This window comes from Pongo abelii, chromosome 6 (assembly GCF_028885655.2).
Source record: "Pongo abelii isolate AG06213 chromosome 6, NHGRI_mPonAbe1-v2.0_pri, whole genome shotgun sequence".
Lineage (NCBI taxonomy): Eukaryota > Metazoa > Chordata > Mammalia > Primates > Hominidae > Pongo > Pongo abelii.
Genome location: NC_071991.2, coordinates 72723184 through 72747705, shown reverse-complemented (window position 1 = coordinate 72747705; position 24522 = coordinate 72723184). Strand labels below are relative to the sequence as shown.

Genomic DNA, 24522 nt, shown 5'->3' with positions numbered 1-24522 from the left:
CTCACATTATATGACACAAAAAAAGCTGTTTTTTTCTAAGCAAATAGTGGTCATGATTGACTCTGGGAAAAATTGACTTGAAAAGCTATTCGATAAAAACCAGTTTGATTTCTTTTTAAAGCAAAGACTTTCTTTGACTACACCAAAGAAAATGTTATGATCATATCTCATTCAACTAACACTAAATTAAAGTCTCACAAACTTATTTAACATTAAAATTAACCTTGAAAATAAGTAAATGTAGATCTGACCAAAAGAGTTTTTTTATTTATCATTGGTAATTTTTAAAAAGGTAAAACCCATAGATTAAATAACCAAAGATCTTTTTATTACCATGCCCCCGATATGTCAAAATTCCAGCTGTTTTAAAATGTAGCTATTATGATCTCCTTATACCTATATCATTTTTTTTTCTTAGGACAAGGATCTTAATCTGGGTTCTGTAATTTATGAATCAACCTCAGATTCTATGAAGTCTCTGAAATTATAGCCATAATTTTCTTTGAAGAAAAATACTTTTAAAGGAAGGTAGTTCATAGTGTTCATCAGAATCTCAAATGGACTGTGACCCACAAGGCCTCAGCACCTAATTGGCATCACTGTCAGCTGGAGTGCAAGAAAGCAAAAAACTAGAATCTAAGAAGGGCACGGGTGCCCCAGGAAACCATGCTTGAGTGTCTGTCTTCAAATGAATTTTTTATATTGATAAGAGTTAACTTTCTACATAATTTTATTTGTTTCACCCAAGGTAGATTTCCCTCTTCCTTCACTGGGATCCAGTCACCTATCACAGAAAATACTTAAATGAAGAAATAGAACTCTTTCACTTAGTGTTTCTGAAAAATTACTAAAATCTAAGGCTACATATTTTTCTCTTAGTTTCAAATAATTTGTAATAAGATTTGCAATTTCTGTTTCAAGTAAACATAAAGAATTCTCAAAATGGTTGGCTCATTTTTTAAACTTAACATAATAGGCTACTCTAAAATATGAGACATAAGAACGCTTTTTGGTTCTTGTGGTGTGTGTGTCATTTGCTAGAGAGGAGCCTTCATATATATAGTCCATACTCATTTTTTCCACTTAACATCTCATCACTCTGTTACTCATTTTCTAAAAAGCTCTTAAAATTTGCTTGCCATTTCTTTTAGGCATATTAATTGTTCGTATCCACTGATATTTACCTTATTAAAAAATTGACCGTTGAAAAACCATCAATATATGCAGTCAGGATTTCATATTTTAAGATATGACTTCTAGAAATTCATTTTAATGCAGAAAACCTTCTGTGTTGTGTTTTGATTTCCCTAAATTAGGAGGGTACTTCACTTCACATTTTCATTGTTGTTTTTGTTTTGCTTTATTTGCTATTCTTTTTTTGTTTTGTTTTGTTTTGTTTTTTGTTTTGTTTTGTTTTGTTTTGTTTTTTGACAGAGTCTTGCTCTGTCACCCAGGCTGGAGTGCAGTGGTGATCTCTGCTTACCACAACCTCCGCCTCCTGGGTTCAAGCAATTCTCCTGCCTCAGCCTCCCAAGTAGCTGGGGCTACAGGTGCATGCCACCACGCCCGGCAAATTTTTTGTATTTTTAGTAGAGATGGAGTTTCACCATATTAGCTACAATGGTCTCAATCTCCGGACCTTGTGATCCACCTGTCTCAGCCTCCCAAAGTGCTGAGATTACAGGAGTGGGCCATCGTGCCCAGCCTGTTTGCTGTTCTTAAATGTGTAAGACACTGTGTTCATTTTTTTCCCCATGGGATTGTATTTGGCTTCCAAGTAGTTTGGTATTTGATCCCGAGTTGTAATATATTTAGTTTCTTAAGAAAATAAAAATGTCTTCTACTGATATCACCATTATTATTAATTTTTGCAATTAAATTGTAATATCCAGAGTTCAGAATGCAAAGATAGAATAATCCTTATTTATGAACAACATAATAGCCCATTGGGTCTTCCAGGCCCTTCTGTGCTAGTAATATCATTCTTATCAAGTGGTTTTGTTCATCAATTACTCACTTTCAGAGAAAGGTATAATTCATTTAAGATTTTAAAAAATCAGAGCTTTTTAAAAAAGTTATTGACTACATTAAAACTTCTTAAAAATTAATCTCATAGGATACTGAAATATCTACAGAAAAATAATAGTCTTTGATATTTAATATTAATAGCAGTGATTTTGAGATTGTTTTAAAGTTTGAATGATAAATTTGCTTGTCATAAAATATATATACACTTCAACCAAGAAGAAACTATTACAAAGTGAATTTATTGGGAGAAAAAAAAGCATTTTTTAAATAATGTTGAACAATATTGATTTTAATGTTGTAAAATTTTCTGAACTCTGCTATGTGAGAGGACTAATTAAAACCACTTGAAATAACTGAAGCATCTTATAATTTCTCTATAAGTTATTGATAAATCGACTGCCTGGAGCAAGTGGAAGATATACAGATGGCTTAATTCAGCAAGTTCCTAATGTGAGATGTTTCAAAAGCTCAGACAGAGAAGAATTTCTTATTAATGTACTTTCTTATTAATGAATTCCACAGAAAAGCAGGAGTATATTTGGAAATTTTTAAAAAATAGATTTGTAACATGTTTTGTTTTGCATATAAGATATTTTTCTCACTTCATTTCTATTCATACATATGTAGATGACTTCACTGCTCTTTCCAAGATTTTGATTTTATCATTATGACTGACCCTCAGCCTGGTTTTCACCACTGGCACCAGAAGAGAGTCTTTCCTTGGAATCTAGAGTCTCAGCTTTGCAGTTTTACAGGAGAAATCCTTCCTTCACCCATCATAACACACACACTATAGACAGACAGGCACCCTATATAAGAGGGATGTGTGTGTGTGTGTGTGTGTGTGTGTGTGTACATACATTTTTAATTCAAAATAAATTTTAAAAACTGTTCCATTATAAAAAGATTTGATTAAATGTACTCTTTTCACCTAGCTGTTGTAAACTATCAATTTAATGTGAGAGAAATTTTATGAAATCTATACATAATTCATGAAACCTTATTTTAGGTACTAACTTTAATACATTTCCTTACCCAGGGGACCAATAGTGCAGGGAGTAAAATTAATTGATCATATTTCATCTTCTTTTTTATCCTATTCTCTATAGAGATACTAACAAACAGTGAAATAAACATGAGATAACTAGATGAAGCACTGTTTATACCATCAGTCTATGATGCTCTTTATCAGTGTAGCCCAGATAAGCAACTAGGAGCTGAAACCTTTGGCAGAGTACTTTACCAATTGTACCTCTCATACTCACCAGGTGATTTCCAATGTATTCTGAGCTCCATCTGAAGATGGTGTTTTAAAAGGTATTGCAACATTAAAAAGCAAAGCATAATAGCTAAATTAAAGAATTCCTATTAGAACTTCTTTTTACAAAAAATGTAACAAGTTTATCTTCCCCCAAATAAATATGGAGTGACATTTAGTTACATATAAAGAATTAAGTTTGCCTTTCTAATTTTGAAACTGTTAAAAGCATAAAGACCAGAAGAAGTAGTCAGGCATGGTGGCCATGCCTATAATCCCAATGCTTTGATAAACTGAAGCAGAAGGATTGCTTGAGGCCAGGAGTTCAAGACCAGCCTGGGCAACATAATGAAATCCACCCCATCTCTAAAAAAAATTAAAAATTAAAAACAGGCAGCAGATATAAAGAGATGATTCACAAAAAAGAAAATTTCAGTGGATAAAACATGTATCTAAAAAAATTCAACCACATTTGCAATAAAAACACAAATGAAATTAAATTGAGTGTCATCTTCCCTATCAAATTTGAAAATGTCTTTGAAAGATTACACAAAATGCTGCTAGATGTACAGTAAAACAGAAATGCTCATATTCTGCTGATGGGACATAAACTGTTACAATTTCTCTTGAAACAATGGGGCAGTATATATCCTGAACTTAAAACACAGTTACGTACTCTGATTCACTCCTCCATCCCAGTCTAAGGAGATAATCAGAAATGCAATCAAACACTTGTGTGCAAAGATATTCTACTTAATATTAAATAATCGAAAATTGGAAACAACTTGAATGTCTAACAAATTTAAAATATTAATTACTGTATAACTATATTATGAAATTGTACTTACCTATTGGAAATAAGGTTTTGGTAGAATATTTTACACCATGAGAAAATGCTCACTCTATAATGGAAAGAGAAACAAGTTATGTCAATGAGTCGGTTGTCTATTAATGTACGACATATATACATAGAACCCCTTTAATAGTAAATATATATAGAATGATTATGACAACTGTTTTCTTTTTCAAAATAAAAACAATGTAAAAGTATTGAAAGTCTATGCAACTGTAATTCTAGACCTAGATTTATTATTAATCTATATTTAAGCCAAAAATATTTAGCAATTATAAGGCTTACGTTCTTAGAACTATGATTAGCTTTGACAGAAATTTTTAGTTTTTATTTGGAATATTGACAGCTAGGAAAATAAAAAATGTGCTTTTAACCATGCCAAAATACTGAGAAGTTTTATTTATTTGTAATCTGTCAATTCTAGTGACTGGTAAGGAAACAGGAGGGAAAAGGGGAATCTGGTTGCACTCCAGAAAGCACTAAGAGATGCTGGCTCTGACAGTCACAAAGGAAGTCAGATACAAGGGAGTAACTGTGGGCCAATAGTGTCAGACGAGCTGCCAGGCTTTTGGGGGAGAGAAGAAAATATTAGCTTCGGATAGGCAAGGCCTAAGCCACTAGTTGGTAGAGGAATATGCTCTAGAAAAGGAGACTTTAGACCAGAATGTTCTACTTGTCTCATATTCTTCATTTCCAGCTGCTTCCTCTACCATTTTTTAAACATAGCCTTAATAAATACAATTTCAGCATATGATTTTACAAATTTGTAAAGACACCACTTTCAAAGAAAATGCACAAGGGAAGCAAATATTCCCTCTGCTCTCCCTCCTTTAATTTGATAAAAGCCAAAGTTATAGCCAAGCATCTTATTTATTTCCTCCATTATGATGCAAGTCTTGATTGCCTGCTTACAGTAGAAAGGGTTTCATTTTCGAGTAATGCTTTGCCTACTATTCTAGGTTCCTTTAGTCTGAGTTGACATTTAAAGAGAAATCTTTGCATAAGTGAAACTTCACGTACTTAAAAATTTGCCACGAGGGTAGATCTTAAGATTAAGTGTTCTAACCACAAAAAGAAACAAAGGGAATGAGAGGAAGTATTTGGAGGTGATGCGTAAATAAGTTTATGGCATTGATAATAGTGATGATGGTTTTAAGGGTATATAGTTATCTCCAAACACTACAAGTTATATACATTAAATATCTACAACTTCTTGTATGTCAATCATAAGGCAATTTTTTTAAAGCAGTCTTACTCTCAAGAGGTTGACGGTAGAGAAAAATAGCCCTGAATTGTTTTTTCTTCCTTTTTAGGGCCAATATAAAACATGTTTTAGCCGTGCTGGCATGCATAAAGGATAGAACCAGTTTTAGCTGCTTATTTCCCAAGCTAGTGTGGTGCTAACCTTAATCCAAAATATGGTGATTGGATGCACTTTTTTAAAGTTATGGTGTGACCATGGGGATGGTATTTAAAATATTGATGACTATATCATTAATAAAAATAAATGAGAAAAAGATACAAGCCATAGACTTTGCTTTCACTTTTGTAGAGGAATCTGTGTAATAGAAACCATCGTTATATTGAACTATCTTTTTAACAAATATTGTTAAACTTTCTAGAAAGAGTCAGGGCATTCATAATTTTAGTGATATTTATTCAACTGATCACAGATAACCAAACAATCATGAATACATTATTATGCAAAGTTTATGGTGAATGGATAGATACTCTTTTTAATTGGAAGAGAGCTGCTATAGCCGAAATACTTCAAGGAAATTCTCAAGATTTTTACTCGTTTTCCTCTATCTATTACCAGCAACCATAAAATGTTAGAAAAATCAGAATATATGTGTTTAAAACAAGCAACCTGCATCTAATCCAAATGAAAAAAATATCAGTCCCAGAAAGCTAGTCTTCATGATTGAATGTCAATTAGAGTCTATTTCCTAGAATCTGTATTGTATCACCAAAGGGCAGAATGGTACTAAGTACACATATTTTGATGCACACCACACTAAAAGGTATTATGCATGTCATCTTGGAAGAAGAAACATTTCTACTCTATTCACTAGTTTTTAGATGTCACAGTCATAAATATATACTAGCTTGATATTTTCAATTCAGAAGAAATGTGTCTCTTAGAAATGCTGGTATTTGTATATGGATACTTTTTGAGAAAATGATCAATTTATACACAGTACTGTGAACATAACCTGATTAATTTCCTTCTGATTTAACACAGAAGGCCTACTTGACCAAATCTGTATGAAAATCAAGGAAGGGTGGTACCACTTTTTCTCCACTTGTGGATGGACAGATCATCATATGAACTAAAAGTTTCATATATTACCACTTCTACTTATCAGTTCTGAAATGTCACCAGAGTTGGGCATGGAGCTTTTCATTTTCTACAAAGGTTTTCTCGAGACAGCACCAGTTAGATTTGAGACAAGGAAAAACACACTTTGATTAAGGTTTTGGGATTTCTCAAAGACAAAGAACAGAAGTCGATCTCATATTATGCACAGTCCAAATTATCATACTAGAGCTAAAGAAGATAAATGGTGTTGATGTTTTAACTCATTGCTGATTGGTTTCTAGCTGCTACAAATCTTTCATTCTAAGAATATCTCAGGCCAGGTGCGGTGGCTCACGCCTGTAATCTCAGCCCTTTGGAAGGCCAAGGAGGGAGAATCATGAGGTCAGCAGTTCGAGACCAGCCTGAACAACATGATGAAACCCCATCTCTACTAAAAATAAAAATAAAATAAAAAAAAAACTAGCTGGTCGTGGTGGCGGGCGCCTGTAATCCCAGTGACTTGGGAGGCTGAGGCAGGAGAATTGCTTGAAACCAGAAGGCAGAGGTTGCAGTGAGCCAAGATTGTGCCACTGCACTCTAGCCTGGGCAATAAGAGCAGAACTCCGTCTCAAAAAAAAAAAAAAAAGAAAAGAAATCTCCATGAGAGGACCGGAAATGGCAGCAGACATATATTTCTCCAACAAATTGCTGTATGTTTCTCTTATTATTTTGAGTCTGGAGTGTCTCCTGAAGAAATACAAAGGTAAAGGTCGATCTTATGTTGGAATATGGCCACCTTGTATATGGAATGGATATTGAAAAATAGATATTGAAAATAAGCTCTGAAAAACGGACAGATAACTATAAAACTACTTAAATACTGTATGTTTATTCAAACTTCTTGAAGCAATTTGTTTTTCAAATTGGGCTAAGTAATAGCAACCTTTCACGATTTTTAAAATGATTGTTCTTAGGTGTGTTCTGAACCATGATTTGAAGTTGTATTCTTTTTATATTTCAAAATATGAGATGGCTCAATTATGGAGGAAATGTGACTTAATATATCTAAAAAGTATTCATTTGTGTATATGCAGATCAAAACATTTCTGCTTCTGTCATGTACTTTCTGATTAAATTTACATAAGTTACCTAACATCTTGACTAGTTTTCTATCTCTGCAACAGAGATAACTCTTCTTTCTGCAAATAACAGAAAATTCAAAGAATTTAAATAAACTCTCTGTAGTCATTATTTTAGTAGAAAATGTATTATTTAATTCTACCCTATTTGGTTATTTTCTTATAATGTCTCAATTTGTATGTATAATGTATAATGTGTACATTTATATATTATGCTATTACCATATATTCTGCTATCAGTCGCTTTTTGTGATTACATGCATGCTGTCATGGCATGTCATACATCTGGAGATGGGCTACAGTCTATCTCAGGTTGGAGGTGTAATAGAATAGAAAGCATGTTGTACTTTTATTAGTACAGCATTCTAAATACTTTTTTCTGATTCTTTGGACTAAAACTCTCTACTTTTGTCTGCTTCTTTTATGTTACTTGGCATTTACTCAGTTGCAATAATTTTTTTTTAATTTAAATGCTTCTCCCCCAAATTTGCCTCTGTTCTATCATCTTCGGTAAATATCTGTCCTCGATTAGCTCACAGCAACTATTTTATATTTTGCATCTTTGTGTGACTTTCAAAAGTATTGCATTCTTAATTTTTTCTTGGATTAAGTGGTCCAAAGGAATAATAAAGATGAATTTTTGAAACAGCTTTTCTCTACACCATCATTCACTAATTGCCTGAGATCCAAATTATAATTTGCACATAATAGGGCCTCTAATGTTGAATTTCAGTAGACATTATGCTATCAGCTGGGTTGGAAGGAGTTGAGAATGGGATTGACTCATAAGGAGATAGATCCAATAAATCATTAAATCATGAAATCCTCTTTTTTACCTCTCCTAGATGAGATATAGCTAATGAAAAGGTATCTCCACTGATTCAAGGTTTTAGCAGATGACTCTGAAAATGCTGACAATATCAAAACTAAATTTTCGTGTTTTTCTTCTACACATTTGTTTTGCCTAGAAGGAAATGTAACCCCAGAAAATTAAAGTGGCCTATACAAGTTCAGCCAGTATTGACTTATATAATCTTGAATACATTACTGAACTTTAAGATTCCAACATAGCTTTCTCTATTAAATAGGAATAGTTATGGTGGAATATAACTCCATTCCTTTTAGCATTAAAATTTTTATGAGTCCTAGAAGTTCTATAGTTCATATAAAGTTCTATAGTTCATATGAATCCTGTAAGTTCATATGCATTTAGTTGTATCTCATTTTCCACACACTATTCATTCAACAATATTTATTGAACATCTACTATTAGGTTTTATTTGCTCTTTGGTGCCTTAGTTCCATAGCATCTAGGTGCAGTCTGATATGCTAACAATACAAGGTCAATATTTTATAGTTTCATCATTTTATGAATAATCTCCTAGACAATGTATTAAATTTATTTTTTCCTATTTCTGTATATAGGGAAGGAAAAGATTATGGCCATTAAACTGTGATTTTTTTCCATTGATTTTACATTTTTAAAACTATTTTGATGGAGCAAAGTATTTCAATCTAACATACGATAGTATTTTAGTCAACATTGTGGGCTCTGGATAGAGTCACATCACCTGTATTCAAATTTGTATCTGCACTCTCCTTCAGCTTCATTCTCTGTACTTCATTATCTTCTGCATATCAGATAATATTGTAATTTTGCGGTAAGAATGAAAAGATAGTAGTATGTAGAATAATTTCTTGAATATTTTAAGAATAAAACTACTGTTTTCTAATATTACAGCAAATAAGCTGATAAATTATTATCAAATCAAAATGTAATTATCAAGTATCCTTAATTTTTATAATTTAATTTATACACCTACTTTTTTTTCACAGACTAACTTCATGAGTACAATTTAACATATCTCTAAGAAGTATCCATTTGTGTATATGGAGATCAAAACATTTCTGCTTCTGTCATGTATTTTCTGATTAAATTTAGGTAAGTTACCTAACATCTCAAGACTAGTTTCCTATCTCTGCAACAGAGATAACTCTTTTTTCTACAAATAACAGAAAATTCAACAAATTAAGTGAGATAATTTGGGGAATAATTTTGGCAGCTTGGAATATAAGCCTGATGATCACTCTATTTGGATTTTTCATCCACCTGATACTTAATGTTGTTATTCTAGAAACTTGGGAAGAGAAGTCAGGGACTAAATTTTACAAGCCTGTCTTTGAGATCAAAATCCATAGAGACAACCTATTAGAATACTGAAATAAACTCAAATAAAAGTAAGACTACACTGATCCTTTAGAAAAATGAAGATATGTTTACGGCCTTCAAAATGCAGTTTCTCCAGTGCCTGGCATCTGGTCTCAGCAAGGAGACAGCAAACCAATGTGTGACCAGGGTGTCTTTTTAAACCATATAAACTCCTCCTTTTATTTCCTGTGACCACATAATAACAACAAAACAGAATGTAAGTGAAATTTTGGGTCAGTTCTTTACAGAAGGCTAAAAAATATTTTGAGTGTTTTTCAAGGAATTAAACTAATACTTAATGTTGTTATTCTAGAAACTTGAATGTTGTTATTCTAGAATCCAGCAGATTAATTTGGACCAATAAAGGATTCAGTCTTTAAAGCCAATTCTCTCTGCAAAACTTCAATAGCAAAGCCAGTGTAGTGGAAAAATTGCAAACAAAAATATTTTCAACTGAAAATATGAAAACAGATTCAGTCTCCTTTAAGTGATCTATAAGGTACTTAGCCTCATCACTGGCATGTAGAACAAGTCAGTGTACTTGTTTAAAATTTTTAAACATTTGTGCAGTTATAACCAATAAGAACCAAACAAGCAGCTCTCTAGCATGGGAAACACCAGGTCATAATATCAATAAAGTATATTCTAATTTGCCAACTAATTTATGGACATTAGCCCATCATCTTAGAATCGGAAAACTCTGTTACCACATTTTTCAAAGAAAACACAAAAAACTCTCTACTGGAAGTATGCCAATTCTCAAGTATCATGTGAGCATTTAGAAGAATACATATTGATTGGAAGGTGACTAAGCTGAAATATAGTTTAGCGAATTATAAATATTCAGTGCCCCTGATAGATATTATTTTTCTTTGAAAAGAAATATGTAATTTTCATAAAACTTTCAAACAGTGCTTAATTTGAAAACCATCTATCTTCATTTGGCCACTGCCTTTCCCAAATCTCTAACAAGACTATGAATTAGTAATTTCAAGACAGTGTAACTCACCATTAAGTTTCCTATATCTGAGAAAGAGCTCTTCATTAAAACTCTGCTTCCAAAATGAGATTCAATCATGGCAAATGCAAAACAGTCCACATATGACAGGAAAATCACAAATGCAAATACAAACTAAATTGTAGCTTACTGTCAATTATACTTTTAGAATAGTTATTGGAAAAATCAAGCTTTTTCTTCAATTAAATGATGTATATAGGGAGGCAAATGAGAGCCGGAATCTAGGATTTCAGAATGAAACAAGTTCTAGATAAATTCAAATCTCATTGCAGAATCATTTAGCCAACAGCCCATATGGCCAGCTGCACCTTTATGAATGTGACAAAGGCAGAGTGGTTTGAAACAGCTCAGCAAAAAAAAAAATATAAAGCACTTGGGCATTCAATGGGGATAAATTATAGCTTATAAATTATGTATTTATCTAAGAAGTGAAATTCAAAAAGAATTGCTTAAAAGTTAGATTCATAGCATATATGCATTCTGAGGTAGCTGTTGTAAGAAAGTGCAATTTTAACAGTGAAATGTTTCTTGTAAAGTATTATTTTCAGAGAAATTAATCTTAATTAAATCCATATGTGTGGAGGGAGTTTGGTTGGTTTTTTGTTTTTTTTTTTTTTGGCTAAGAAGAGTTTCCATATATTTGACTACCTTTTATTGCCCTAGTTTGCCCTGGAAATTTGAAAGAAAAGACCATAGAAAAGGAATACCCAAATACTGGTTATTATGGTGAAGATATTTGCAATATAAAAGGATTCTCATTGTTGCACTAGAATAAGACGTATTGGGGCATATTAAAATATCATTTTCATAATGGTTTGTAACAGCGTAGACAAAAAGCAAGGGACATCTGTTATGAAAAAGATTACCTCAATAGTCAGTATACATTTCAAGATTTTTAGTCACATTACATCGTTATTAATAATTTGGCATGTATATGTCATCTGGATGGTTATTTATATGCCATTGTTTTCCCTTATTTGCTCGTGTCTTTAACTCAGCAAGTTTATTTAATGAAACACATTCATAATAAAACATTAATGGAAACAGAATTTTTGAAAAACGGAAGACTGAGATTGATTGAACTTTTATTTTAACTAAGAAGCAGAATTCTGTATAGGTCTACAGTATTTGAAAACTCAGTAGATCCTTTTAAATGTAAACAATATATATAATTAATCTCAGAGAGGTAACTTAGGACATTAAGTTATAAACTATGCAGATCCCACTTACTTTTCATTCACCCCATGGTCATGACACTGGTCTAGGGCTTGGATTGGAGCCGAAGTTTCTTCACCTGCATCTAGAAGTGGGAATGCCTTCAGGAGGCTAGAGGGCAAGACAAATACTATTTGCTGGGTAAAGTAAGGGTTTATTAACAAGAAAAGCCAAGACCAAAAACCACAGGCAAAATTGCTATGTAGGACATAAAACCAGAATTTTAGAAGAGATGTGGATAGGACCAATATTGCTGCATTTTGGACAGCAGTGATATGTAGAAGATGGGTGGGGAAATAATGAAGCTGGCAGGAGAAAGTGACAGGTGGCATTGACATTTGCTTTCAATAGCTAGTGGATGTACATTTCATGGAAGACCCTGGGGGGTCTCTAAAAGCCATGATTGGTGTAGACGGTGGGTGCTAAGTCCAGTTCTTTCATTTTTGAAATTTTCCATACTATCACAATCTTATATTTAGCCTTTTTTGGAAAATATTTCTATATAGAATTGTTAGTTTCTTGCTGTGGTAAGCACAGTACAAGGACAGACATTTAATAATATTAATAGCTAACATTTTTTGAGTGGTTAGTATCACCCAACCAGGAACTTAGCACTTCGAGCACCATATCTTATTCTACAAAGTAGTAGTCTATTTACATTTTACTTCTGATGTAACTGAAGTTCAGCAAAATTGTATGATTACCTGCTTGTAATCATAATAGAGGGATGATGCTCACTTTAACATGATAATTATGCCCTCTGCTGGTAGTTAATAGTTTTTACATCATCTACTTTTTGAAATGATGCTTGTAAACAAGAGCCCAGGACGATGTCATCATGTGAATTAATTATGCACTACTTTTACAACTCTGGTTTGCTATTCATAAGGTCAACATTGTATCAAGAAGGCCATGAAAACAGGATATATTTCAGGGGAAGGAAGATTTTTATTAAAAAGTTATATTCCAGGAACTGATTTTCAAGTCTGGAAAGGAAATTGCCTTTAGTAGGGGTAGGATATGGGGAGGGGAAATTTTATTAAAGTGTCTTGAAATTATTATAAGTCAAAAAGTGTGCCGGGGAAAGAGCTATCTTTGAGACTGGATATTTGTGGCAGTAATAGGAAATAAGTATCTGTCTTCAGGATGCAGCATTTAGTATTAGGAAAAAAATAAAAGACAAAAACAAAACATCAATAACCAAAGCAAAACATACTTGTAATCAGATTTCTGTTTTTTTTTTTTTTTTTTTTTTTTGCAAAATTGAGCAAGAGTCAGAATGGAATGGTGCCAAGGGAGCAATTTTTCTCAGGATGTAATTGGAAGACCTATCCATCATTCAAATCTTCAGATTTGCATTGCTCCAGTTTCATCTGAAGAGCACCAGATTCAAAGAGTAGTCTCTGATTTTCTTCCTTAGAGGAAAAGCTAGTGTAAGGCTCTACCCATGATACAGAAGCTGGCAGAAGTTGAGATTTCTCGGTGCTGTATGTTCCCATTTGCAAGATCGTCTGGAGGAAGTATTCAGGACCATCTACAAAGAAAAGCTAAGACTTGTCTTATTTAGAAAACATGGCCTTGTCTTTTTCAGCTATTCTTCATATTATCATCATGTCAGCAGAATTCTTCACAGGGATCACAGTAAATGGATTTCTTATCACTGTTAACTGTAATGAATTGATCAAACATAGAAAGCTAATGCCAATTCAAATCCTCTTAATGTGCATAGGGATGTCTAGATTTGGTCTGCAGATGGTGTTAATGGTACAAAGTTTTTTCTCTGTGTTCTTTCCACTCTTTTACGTCAAAAAAATTTATGGTGCAGCAATGATGTTCCTTTGGATGTTTTTTAGCTCTATCAGCCTATGGTTTGCAACTTGCCTTTCTGTATTTTACTGCCTCAAGATTTCAGGCTTCACTCAGTCCTGTTTTCTTTGGTTGAAGTTCAGGATCCCAAAGTTAATACCGTGGCTGCTTCTGGGAAGCGTTCTGGCCTCTGTGAGCATTGCATCTCTGTGTATCGAGGTAGATTACCCTAAAAATGTGGAAGAGGATGCCCTCAGAAACATCACACTAAAAAAGAGTAAAACAAAGATAAAGAAAATTAGTGAAGTGCTTCTTGTCAACTTGGCATTAATATTTCCTCTAGCCATATTTGTGATGTGCACTTCTATGTTACTCATCTCTCTTTACAAGCACACTCATCGGATGCAACATGGATCTCATGGCTTTAGAAATGCCAACACTGAAGCCCATATAAATGCATTAAAAACAGTGATAACATTCTTTTGCTTCTTTATTTCTTATTTTGCTGCCTTCATGACAAATATGACATTTAGTTTACCTTACAGAAGTCACCAGTTCTTTATGCTGAAGGACATAATGGCAGCATATCCCTCTGGCCACTCAGTTATAATAATCTTGAGTAATTCTAAGTTCCAACAATCATTTAGAAGAATTCTCTGTCTCAAAAATAAACTATGAAGAAGAAGAAAAATGTGAACTATTTCTTTCCTTGATTTAGATTCAATGGACTTACTTGTGTTTTGTATGCTGACTCTCCCTCTCTCTGGTAATTTTCTGCCAGTGTCTGACCCCCAGGACAAGTGAGGCACTAATTTTGATGTTGGATGGGTGGGATATGTCTTTTTTTCACGACTTATATACTTAAAACTATTGTGATGGTAATACATTTAAGTAACAATACTTGCACTGGAGTATAGTTACATTTTAGAAATAAAAAAAATACTAAGACCATTTGGCTGACCAAGGTAGTTCTTTTAATCTCTCTACCCAAGTCATTGGGAAGCACCTGCTTTAAACAAGAAAAAGTATCTTGATTTAGTTCAAGAATTGAAACAAGAAAATAATTTGGCTTTAAGGACATTTAAGTATTTTTCAAAGAGATTCAAATTTTATGTTGAAACTGTCTGTCATAGCAATGTCCCCAGCAATACTGGTTATGGTCTTATATTGCTTTTGATTTCAGATTGGTAGATGATAAGATGCAAATTGAGTTGGCATGCATATGCATACATAAACACAATCCAAAGTCTCAATTTTCTTACAAAACAGAAATATTTTTCAACTCTCAGGAGTACTAAACTCACTCCCAGAGAGAATGTTGAGGAGGTTGCTGACAGCCAAATCCCAGTGAACAAATGTTCAACAACAGGTATCAACTTCTTTCCAACTAAGAATTTTGTCTGGAGTATGGCAGCATCAAATGCCTTGAAGGTCAAAAGTAAAACAGATCTCTGTTTACTCTTGAAATCTATTGCTAGATTTGCATTGATTCTGCTCTTTAAGGATCTTGAATAGTCTTACTTTAGGAAAGAAAAGTATGTTTTGCAATATCTGACACCACTTAGGATATCTGTTTAAACCTACAAAATCCACGCTGGTGCGGTGGCTCACGCCTATAATCCCAGCACTTTGGGAGGCCGAGGTGGGTGGATAACTTGAGCCCAGGAGTTTGAAACCAGCCTGGGCCACATGGCAAAAAACCATCTCTACAAAAAATACAAAAACTAGCCAGACATGGTGGTGCATGCCTGTAATCCCAGCTACTTGGGGGCTGAGGTGAGAGAATTGCTTGATCCCAGGAGGTTTGAGTGAGCCAAGATTGTGCTATTGCACTCTAGCCTGGGCGGCAGAGCAAGACCCTGTAAAATAAGTAAGTAAATAAATCTATAAAATCCTTATTGGCTTTTGAAGATAAAAGATATGTAGTATTTTAATTGTAAATAAATTTCTATTAAAGTAGATTAAAAGTTGCTGGGATGAGGAAAAAAACTAAATATGTGTAGGAATGTGTGCAATGATTTGCTACCAGATAAAATAAAATTTAGAATCTGTATTAGCAATTCCCTGACTATACGCTGAGGGAAAGGTTCTCAAAGTTGACCAGACATCGGAATCCCCTGGAAGGCTTGTGAAAACACTGATTGCTGGGCCCCACCTCCAAAATTTCTGACTCAGCAGGTTTGAGATAGGGCTTAAGAATTAGCATTTCTTATGAGTTTCCAATGATACTCATGCTCTTGGTCTGGGGCCACACTTTGAGGACTGATTTAGTCACTGTACTACAGAGATTAAGAACCTGGCCTCAGGCCAAACTGGATGGGTTTGCCTCTTGACCCAGCTGCTTATTAGATGTATAATCTTGGGCAAGCTGTTAGACTATCTTTCTCCATTTTTTCATCGGTAAAATGAGATAATAAAAGTAACTACTCCCAAAGATTGCTGTGAGATTTTGCTGGCAAGTATAAAATACCTAGAACAGGGCCTGGTCCACAGCAAAGATCAGTTAAGACCAAATATTGTTTTAAGTCAAGAAAAATGTTCAATTGCCACTATCAGGAAGGCACGAAGACTATTTCTTAAACTTTTCTAGTGTTTGAAATTGGGCAAATAAAACTAAAATTCTACATTAGTACTGGAGAAAAAGAGGTGAAGTCTACTTCAGTTTAGAATGGTAAATAGGGTTAGTATTGGATAAGTCATAAAAGAGAATAAATGAGCATTTTGGAATGCTGTAAAAGGCAACAGGCTAAATAAGGTAGTGAAACAGGAATTATAAACCACTGGAGGATGACAAATAGACTATAAGCATCTTAGGGTGGGAGTGGAGGAAGGGACCAAGAGGCTGAAAGGTGAGGTAAAAGTGAGGAGAGAAGGCAATATTGACCATTTTGCCTGGGTCCTTTGGAAAAGCTGCTGATGGTGGGATCCACACTGGTCTCAGCTGTGGTGCACTGTGGTGTACATGATGCATGATGGATGCTTGACCTGGTAAGTAAATATGGAACAAGATAATTCCTTCTTTGAAGTATCACTCCCACTTAGTTAAGGGAGCATATTTTAATCTCTGTGACTTGAACATAGATAATTGAGGAAGGAGGTGTCTAACTATAATAAATTTAAGAGGCTCCTTAGAAAAAAAGGGAGAAAAAACACAAATTAACAAGCAAGCTTTGAACATCAGAAGCGCTGACACAGACAACCTCAGACTTGAAAAGCAGCCAAATTTATTATAGGCACAATATGATAGCATCGTACATTATTAGGTGTATTTTACTCATGCATAGCCCTACTTTGTAAACAAATCTACCGTGAATTGACCTCTATTTCCCTACAGCAATCACTGATCATCTGTTTAGAAATACATACTCTAGAATTTATTGAGGTTCTGTGGTGCAATAAGCATGACTGTCCTAAAATGACATTGAGAGCTCACCTTTGGCTGCCTCGACACTGAGAAAATTAGAATTTGGGGCTGCTACCTCCCCCTAGTGGTAAGGCTGCTTTCAAACTCAACCTAACACTGAACTGTTAGCCCTTTCCCTTGAAAAAGAGGAATGCAACTTCACACAGGTCTCCAAGTCACCAGGTACCGATCGACAACTTACCCAAACAACACCTCCACCCGCAGTTGATATCCAAACTCAGTAAAGATGGTGCCCAGATAACCTGTTAGTCAATCTGTTCTGCCCGTCTTCTCCCATTGATAAAATTGCTCTCAGGCTTGCTCTGTGCTAAAGGAGAATGTCAAGAGGAGGAATTCTTACCACCCAAAATGTTCACCCACCATGTGTCCAACAGAGTGTCCTGGGCCTGGTCATTTATCCGGGGGATATTAAAAGGATTAGACCTCACAAACACACTCATTTTTTTCCTCATCTTACGTTGTAAATTTGTTACTCATGAAAGTCTATTCCCTATCCCATACTGTGTGACATGTCAGATGGTGGCCACAAAGTGGCTGCTTTGCACAGCTCTTTCAAGGATTAAACTCAGGCATGTCTAATCTCTAATGTCCAGTCTTAAAGCACCTCACCTTCCCAGCAGGTTTCCAAAGGGTGCCAGCTCATTTCCCACTGCCAGTCCTCTTATCGTGCTGATATGTAATATGGCTTCATGAACCTGAATTTATGTAAATATATTATTTTATTATCCTCTCACCTTTCTTAAGCTTCAATTCTTACCTAGTTGTGTTGGTTATTTCCAGTTTGGAAATCCCCTTTGAAAGAGAAAGAGACAAAATAAGAGTTAGACTGTTTAGCTACATCATGGCGTTAGTTGATATTATTTATTCTTTCCAAGTAAAGAAAGTCTCTTGTTTTTATTTTCTTTTTGGGAACATTATTTAAAGGCTATTTTACTTCTTTTTTAACTTATAGAATATTTCAAGTCGCAATTATCTGTTATATGAAAAAATTATTACTATGGTAAATTTTAAGTTATTCCATTTATACAAATATATGTAATATTTAAAAAACTTACTTAAAAGCGAACATGTTCTTTAATGCCTAGAAATACAGAAATCAGAGTGTTGAGGTTTTCATTTGCCACAACTTGTTGCGTTCCCAAATTTGTGGAGCTGAGAAACTCAAAAAAAAAATTTTTTTTTTTCTGAGACGGAGTTTCGCTCTTTCGCCCAGGCCGGACTGCAGTGGCGCGATCTCGGCTCACCGCAAGCTCCGCCTCCCGGGTTCACGCCATTCTCCTTGCCTCAGCCTCCAGAGTAGGTGCAACTATAGGCGCCCGCCACCACACTCGGCTAATTTTTTGTATTTTTAGTAGAGACGGGGTTTCACCGTGTTAGCCAGGATGGTCTCGATTTCCTGGCCTCGTGATCCGCCCGCCTCGGCCTCCCAAAGTGCTGGAATTACAGGCGTGAGCCACCGCGCCTGGCCGAGAAACTCAAAATTTCTAACTCTAAATTTCTAATTTGGAAATTCAGAAATATACATTCAGAATTACCTACTGAGAGGAGAGCTTTGGATGGTTCTACATATAATTGAAGTCAGTTGGCTACAAAATAATGTTTACATATCAGAAAATTCCAAGAATGCATTCATGAGAGCATTAAAGAAAACTCCAGAATGCTGCTTATGCTGTTCGTCCATCCAAACTCCTTTCCCTTCTTCTCACCTTTTATTAAGTACTCTACAGTCATCAAGGGTTAGTAATGATCTCAGATGCTCTAAGAAATCTTTGGAGACATTCTCAAGCTTCAGAGACCTTCCTCTCACTAATTTCTCATGAGAGTAACCGTCCGGACAAATCACTTGACATTTAGCACCTTATCTCGTGATGTATTCTTACAGGTTTGTATCTTTTCTAGCCAATTACTTATAATTTACTTGAAATCTGGAGTCATAATCTATTTTTGTACCCCAAACAACTAAAAATAGTGAACTAAACATAAGTAGGTATTTGTATATATGCTTTTGATAAAGAACCATATGTATCTCTATGCAAAAAACAATGAGGCATAAATCAGATAGCATGAAGATAGGTTAATTCTATTTCCAAAACTATAAGAGATTTAGTCAATTCAACTTTACTGCCGTTTTCATTATGAAAAAAAAAACACCTTAAAATTGAACATCAGGGAAAATAATACAGAAAAAATTTTGGCTTCTTAGTTTATGAACTAGGACAAAATTATAAGTAATTTACTGCCACCTGGTGGCAAACTTTCACTTTAAATAAAACGAACAGTTAAAAGAAAGACTCCAGCCATTATGGATCTTTGTCCAGGAAATTTTATATTCCATTAGAAAAATATTAGAAGAGAAGTTAATACCCAAGTCATAGGAGATTTTGGACCAAAGAAGAGTAAATAACTAGCCCAAATCAAATAAAATGTAATGAAAAAATCAAAATTATTTATGGGATTTATGAGATAATTGGAAATTTGAATTGTGGATATTCAATAATACCAATGAATTGATGTTCATTTTTTAGATGTCATAATGGTGCCTATGTTTTAAAAATAAAAGTGTTCTTGTCTTTTGGGGGTAACATTCTGATATAATTACTGATAAAATATTATGATGTTTCAAAACAATATGGGAAGGGGAAAAAGTTGGAGATATATTTGAGGCAAGTGTGTGAAATAAGATTAGCCATAAAAGGTAATTTTTTAAACTGGATGATGGTTACATGGGGGATTCATTACACAATGTCTACTTTTGTATATATTAGAAGTTTTCTTTCTTTCTTTTTTTAATTATACTTTAAGTTTTAGGGCACATATGCACAGCGTGCAGGTTTGTTACATATGTATACATGTGCCATGTTGGTGTGCTGCACCCATTATATTTGAAGTTTTCTATTTTAAAAAGTTTTTTTTAACTTACCAAGAAATATGTATCTATTGAGTGTAGGATTTGATTAATAAAAAGGAGGAATTTTCCACATAAATTATGTAGCAGAGGCTGAGTGTCGTAGCTCACACCTGTAATCCCATCAATTTGGGAGGCCGAGGTGGGAGGATTGCTTGAAGCTAGGTGTTTGAGACCAGCCTAGGTGACAGAGCATGACTGTGTTTCTGAAAAAAAGAAAAAGGAAACAAAAAGAAAATTAAAATCTGTAGGTTGAGCCATAGATTAGAAAGAACTTGTAATCTTTATTTGTTTTTAAAAATGTCCTTTGAAGAAATTAAGTCAATCTTCTTAAGCCCAAGGTGAAAACTGCCTCTCAGAATCATGTAATATATCACATGTCAAACTCATATCACTTTATAAAGCAGATTACTAAACAATTACAAAAGGTGAGTTCTCAAGACTTAGTAAAACTGAATTGGAGTTCAATTATTCATATGCTCTCTTTCTGTGTATTTACTGAGTATTGAGCTTGTTGTTGTGCTGATTTTCAACCTTTGGAAATAAAAGCATGAGATTTATTGCTTTGTTGCTAGGTTTTAGGCAACAACCAGAGGCCCTAGTTTTACTTTTCTTTTTCTACTCTGACTTGAGTCTGGTAGAAAATTAATTCGGTTTCTTAGCAACCCAGATGAGCAAAACTTAAATATACTTTGGCTTCTTTTGTAAAGCAAAGGATAATGTTAAACTGTTAGTCTCTCTTGGCTTTACAGAAAAGATTTGCTGAGATATATTACTCTAAAACTTTTATGAAAAGCTATCTTTCAAATGGTAAGTGAAGTAACTGGTTTTCTAGTGAATGATCCTGCCTTTTGTTTTTATTTTGAATTCTTCTTGTTTGTCAAACTGACTAGCTCTTTGGAGCCTATATGTTTTATATGTTAAGGTATATAAGATGAATTCACTTATGAGAAAAGCAATTCATTTATCCATGATATAATAAATAAATAAGAAATTATGAAAAGTATATTAAGAAAGAGAAAGCCCTGCTAAAAGACAGTGTTGAATTTCCCTTTATACAAGTTTACAAATGTGCATGAATATGTGGTCTAAAAAGTTTACTGTGATCACGATAGCAGATTATATTACCTTTTTTATATTGACAACTTATCAAGGTATCAAGTGTATCTGTATCTATTTTTTCACCTATCTACCTCCCAAATTTAATGTTGTAAAATTAAACTCATGTATCTAAGCAAAGGAACTTTAAATTTGCATGTATTTACTAACTAAAGAAATGTATTTCTTTTTTTATTAGCAAATTTAAAAGCAGATAACAAAAATATTTAGTGACTTTCCTGGAGAAAATATTTGAGGAAGAAATTCAAAAGAATGTTTTTTGTATTGTTACTATTATGGTGAAGTTCTTCATTATTTAGAAAAAAATATGATTAGATGTTTGGGTTTTACATACAGTTTTCAAAAGGTGAATATAATTTTCACAATTTGGCAAACATAGTTATTATGATTGAAATATATAAAATTTGCATTTTTATAAGGTTGAAAATGGTTGAATAACAATTTCACACAGCTCAATCTAAAACATGGAGAACTATGCATAGAGTTTGTAGAGATAGAAATCCTTGTCTTAATTATTTTATAATCTAATTAGGAGTTGACATAAATAAATTATCCAGGTACAAGTTAAAATGAAGATTTGAATTCCATTGTTGTATTCAGAATAAGAAAACATAAATCCTGATACAGAGATTTGAAAATGCTTTGATTGGAGGCAGCATTTAAACTGATCCTAGAGGTATAAATATACTATCTTAGGTGGAGAATAACTCTGCTTATTGAATGCAAATAAAGCCATTCTTTTATTTTCAGTGAAACATCTTGGACAACCTATAGCTTTTATAAAAGCAACATTTACTATTAAATCTTTAAATGAGAATATTACTAATTTATTTTTTCCTTAATTTCTCAGTCATATATTTCATAGCTTTGTATTTCTCTAATCTTTAGTTTTTTCCATGTACAAGGAAAACTATGGTGCACTATTCCATTATAGTCTTCAATTATTCAACTAGTCCTCCAGTTGATTATTTCTGCCTGGGAACTACAAAGACATATGTGATTCTGTCATTTATATACAATAGAAGCTTAATTTTATATACATATTATTCAAAAGGATAATATGTAATAATAAATTCATAATATAAGGACAAAATAAGGTATCATAGAGAAGTGAAACAAATTTATTCTCTTTTAAAATGTGGCATAGTACATTGAGGCCTTGAATGTATTTGCTTCACTTCAGAATACAATGCAACAAGCTCAGAAACAGAGATGACTATCAAAACCACAATGAGATATCATCTCACACCAGTTAGAATGGCGATCATTAAAAAGTCAGGAAACAACAGATGCTGGAGAGGTTGTGGAAAAATAGGAATGCTTTTACACTGTTGGTGGGAGCGTAAATTAGTTCAACCATTGTGGAAGACAGTGTGGCGATTCCTCAAGGATCTAGAACTAGAAATACCATTTGACCCAGCCATCCCATTACTGGGTATATATCCAAAGGGTTATAAATCATGCTACTATAAAGACACATGCACACATATGTTTATTACGGCACTATTCACAGTAGCAAAGACTTGCAACCAACCCAAATGTCCATCAATGATAGACTGGATTAAGAAAATGTGGCACATATACACCATGAAATACTATGCAGCCATAAAAAATGATAAGTTCATGTCCTTTGCAGGGACATGGATGAAGCTGTAAACCATCATTCTCAGCAAACTATCACAAGGACAGAAAACCAATCACTGCATGTTCTCACTCATAGGTGGGAGTTCAACAATGAGAACACATGGACACAGGGTGGGGAACATCACACACTGGGGCCTGTCATGGGGTGGGAGGCTGGGGGAGGGATAGCATTAGGAGAAATACCTAATGTAAATGTCGAGTTGATAGGTACAGCAGACCAACATGGCACATGTATACCTATGTAACAAACCTGCACATTGTGCACATGTACCCTAGAACTTAAAGTATAAAATAAAAAGGAACAGAGATGACTACTGCACTGAAAAAATACAGCAATTCCAAGTTTGTCAGGTTATCGTAGAAAAGTCTACAATGTTGTATAACAAGTTCAAGAACATGTTTTTGGTTGGTGAAGGAGATTCCACAGTCACATAAAGTGCTGAATAAATCTCTTGCTGAACAAAGACAACAGGAGGAAGCAAACAAAACCAAAGATTAAGGGAAGAAAGAGCCAAACAAAAAGCTAGAAAAGGGCCGGGCGGGGGGGTGTCTCACGCCTGTAATCCCAGCACTTTGGGAGGCCGAGACAGGCGGATCAGGAGGTCAAGAGATCAAGATCATCCTGGCCAACATGGTGAAACCCTGTCTCTACTAAAAATACAAAAAAAAATTAGCTGGGCGTGGTGGCGGACACCTGTAGTCCCAGCTATTTGGGAGCCTGAGGCAGGAGAAATCACTTGAAGCCAGGAGGTAGAGGTTGCAGTGAGCCAAGATCGTGCCACTGTGCTCCAGTCTGGTGACAGAATGAGACTCCACCAAAAAAAAAAAAAAAAAAAAAGGCTAGAAAAGGAATGGATACAAGGACTCTAAGTGGAGGATCTGATGCTCAAGACAGTAATTAACCACAACACAATGGAGAGAGCAATGAAGAAAGCAGACAGCCATGAGGCCAGCACTGAGAAAAAGCCATCCAGTGATGAGAGAGAGAGACGGAAATATCTCTGATGGATTCTACATTAGATAGCAAGGTTGACATACCTGGAATGTAGAGAGTGCTTGAGAAGTTTGTAAAGTTTTCATTTGACATATTTAGACTGCTGAAAGTTTAAAAATTTTTATAAGCATAGGTTTTGATGTTGAAAACTTGTTTTTAGGGAGAAAATCCCTATATCTTTGTTTAAAGGTAATTAAAAAGTATCACTAACTGTTCCTGTGCAGTAATAACAGCCACATTATATAGTAAATGTGGGGCAAAATCCATTTGGAAAATGTTAAGCTGCATTTCCAGACAGGGTTGTAGTGTATTTTTAATTAGTGCATGTATGTTATGTGTAATTGCTAGTAGAACAAAGTTATATTTTTAAAACTATTACTTGTAGAAACCTTTCCAGTTTTCCCAAATACCATGGGTTTTGTGCATAGTTTATACAAATCTTTAATTTACCAGACTGTCTTTTCAGTTTGTGGGTTTTGTGGAAGTTAAGCATTTTTAGGTTAGACAAAATGTTACAAAAAGTACTCACTCTCTTCTTTTATCAAAAGTTAATTTTAATCTCAGTCTACATCGTGCTACGTTCTCTGTCTTCTTTGAAATAATGTGTG

General features: G+C 34.2%; 1 protein-coding gene and 1 pseudogene across 6 annotated transcripts in view; both read left to right on the top strand.

Annotated features, from left to right (window-relative positions):
* The first annotated feature begins 18906 nt into the window (after positions 1 to 18906).
* The window catches only part of C6H7orf78 (chromosome 6 C7orf78 homolog), a 46833-nt gene continuing 41217 nt past the window's right edge, over positions 18907 to 24522 (top strand). For 3 of the 6 annotated variants that reach the window (XR_008527058.1, XM_054559436.1, XM_054559438.1), the window contains exon 1: positions 18930 to 19134. Coding sequence is in view for 4 of the 6 variants with exons in the window: in XM_054559436.1 (XP_054415411.1) it covers positions 19069 to 19134 (66 nt within the window). In the remaining 2 variants the exon portion in view is untranslated. Of the gene's footprint in view, positions 19135 to 24522 lie in introns of all 6 variants that reach the window. The other 3 variants (XR_008527057.1, XM_054559437.1, XM_054559435.2) reach the window with 2 other exon arrangements.
* Positions 20535 to 23969, top strand: LOC134761704 (PC4 and SFRS1-interacting protein-like; annotated as a pseudogene).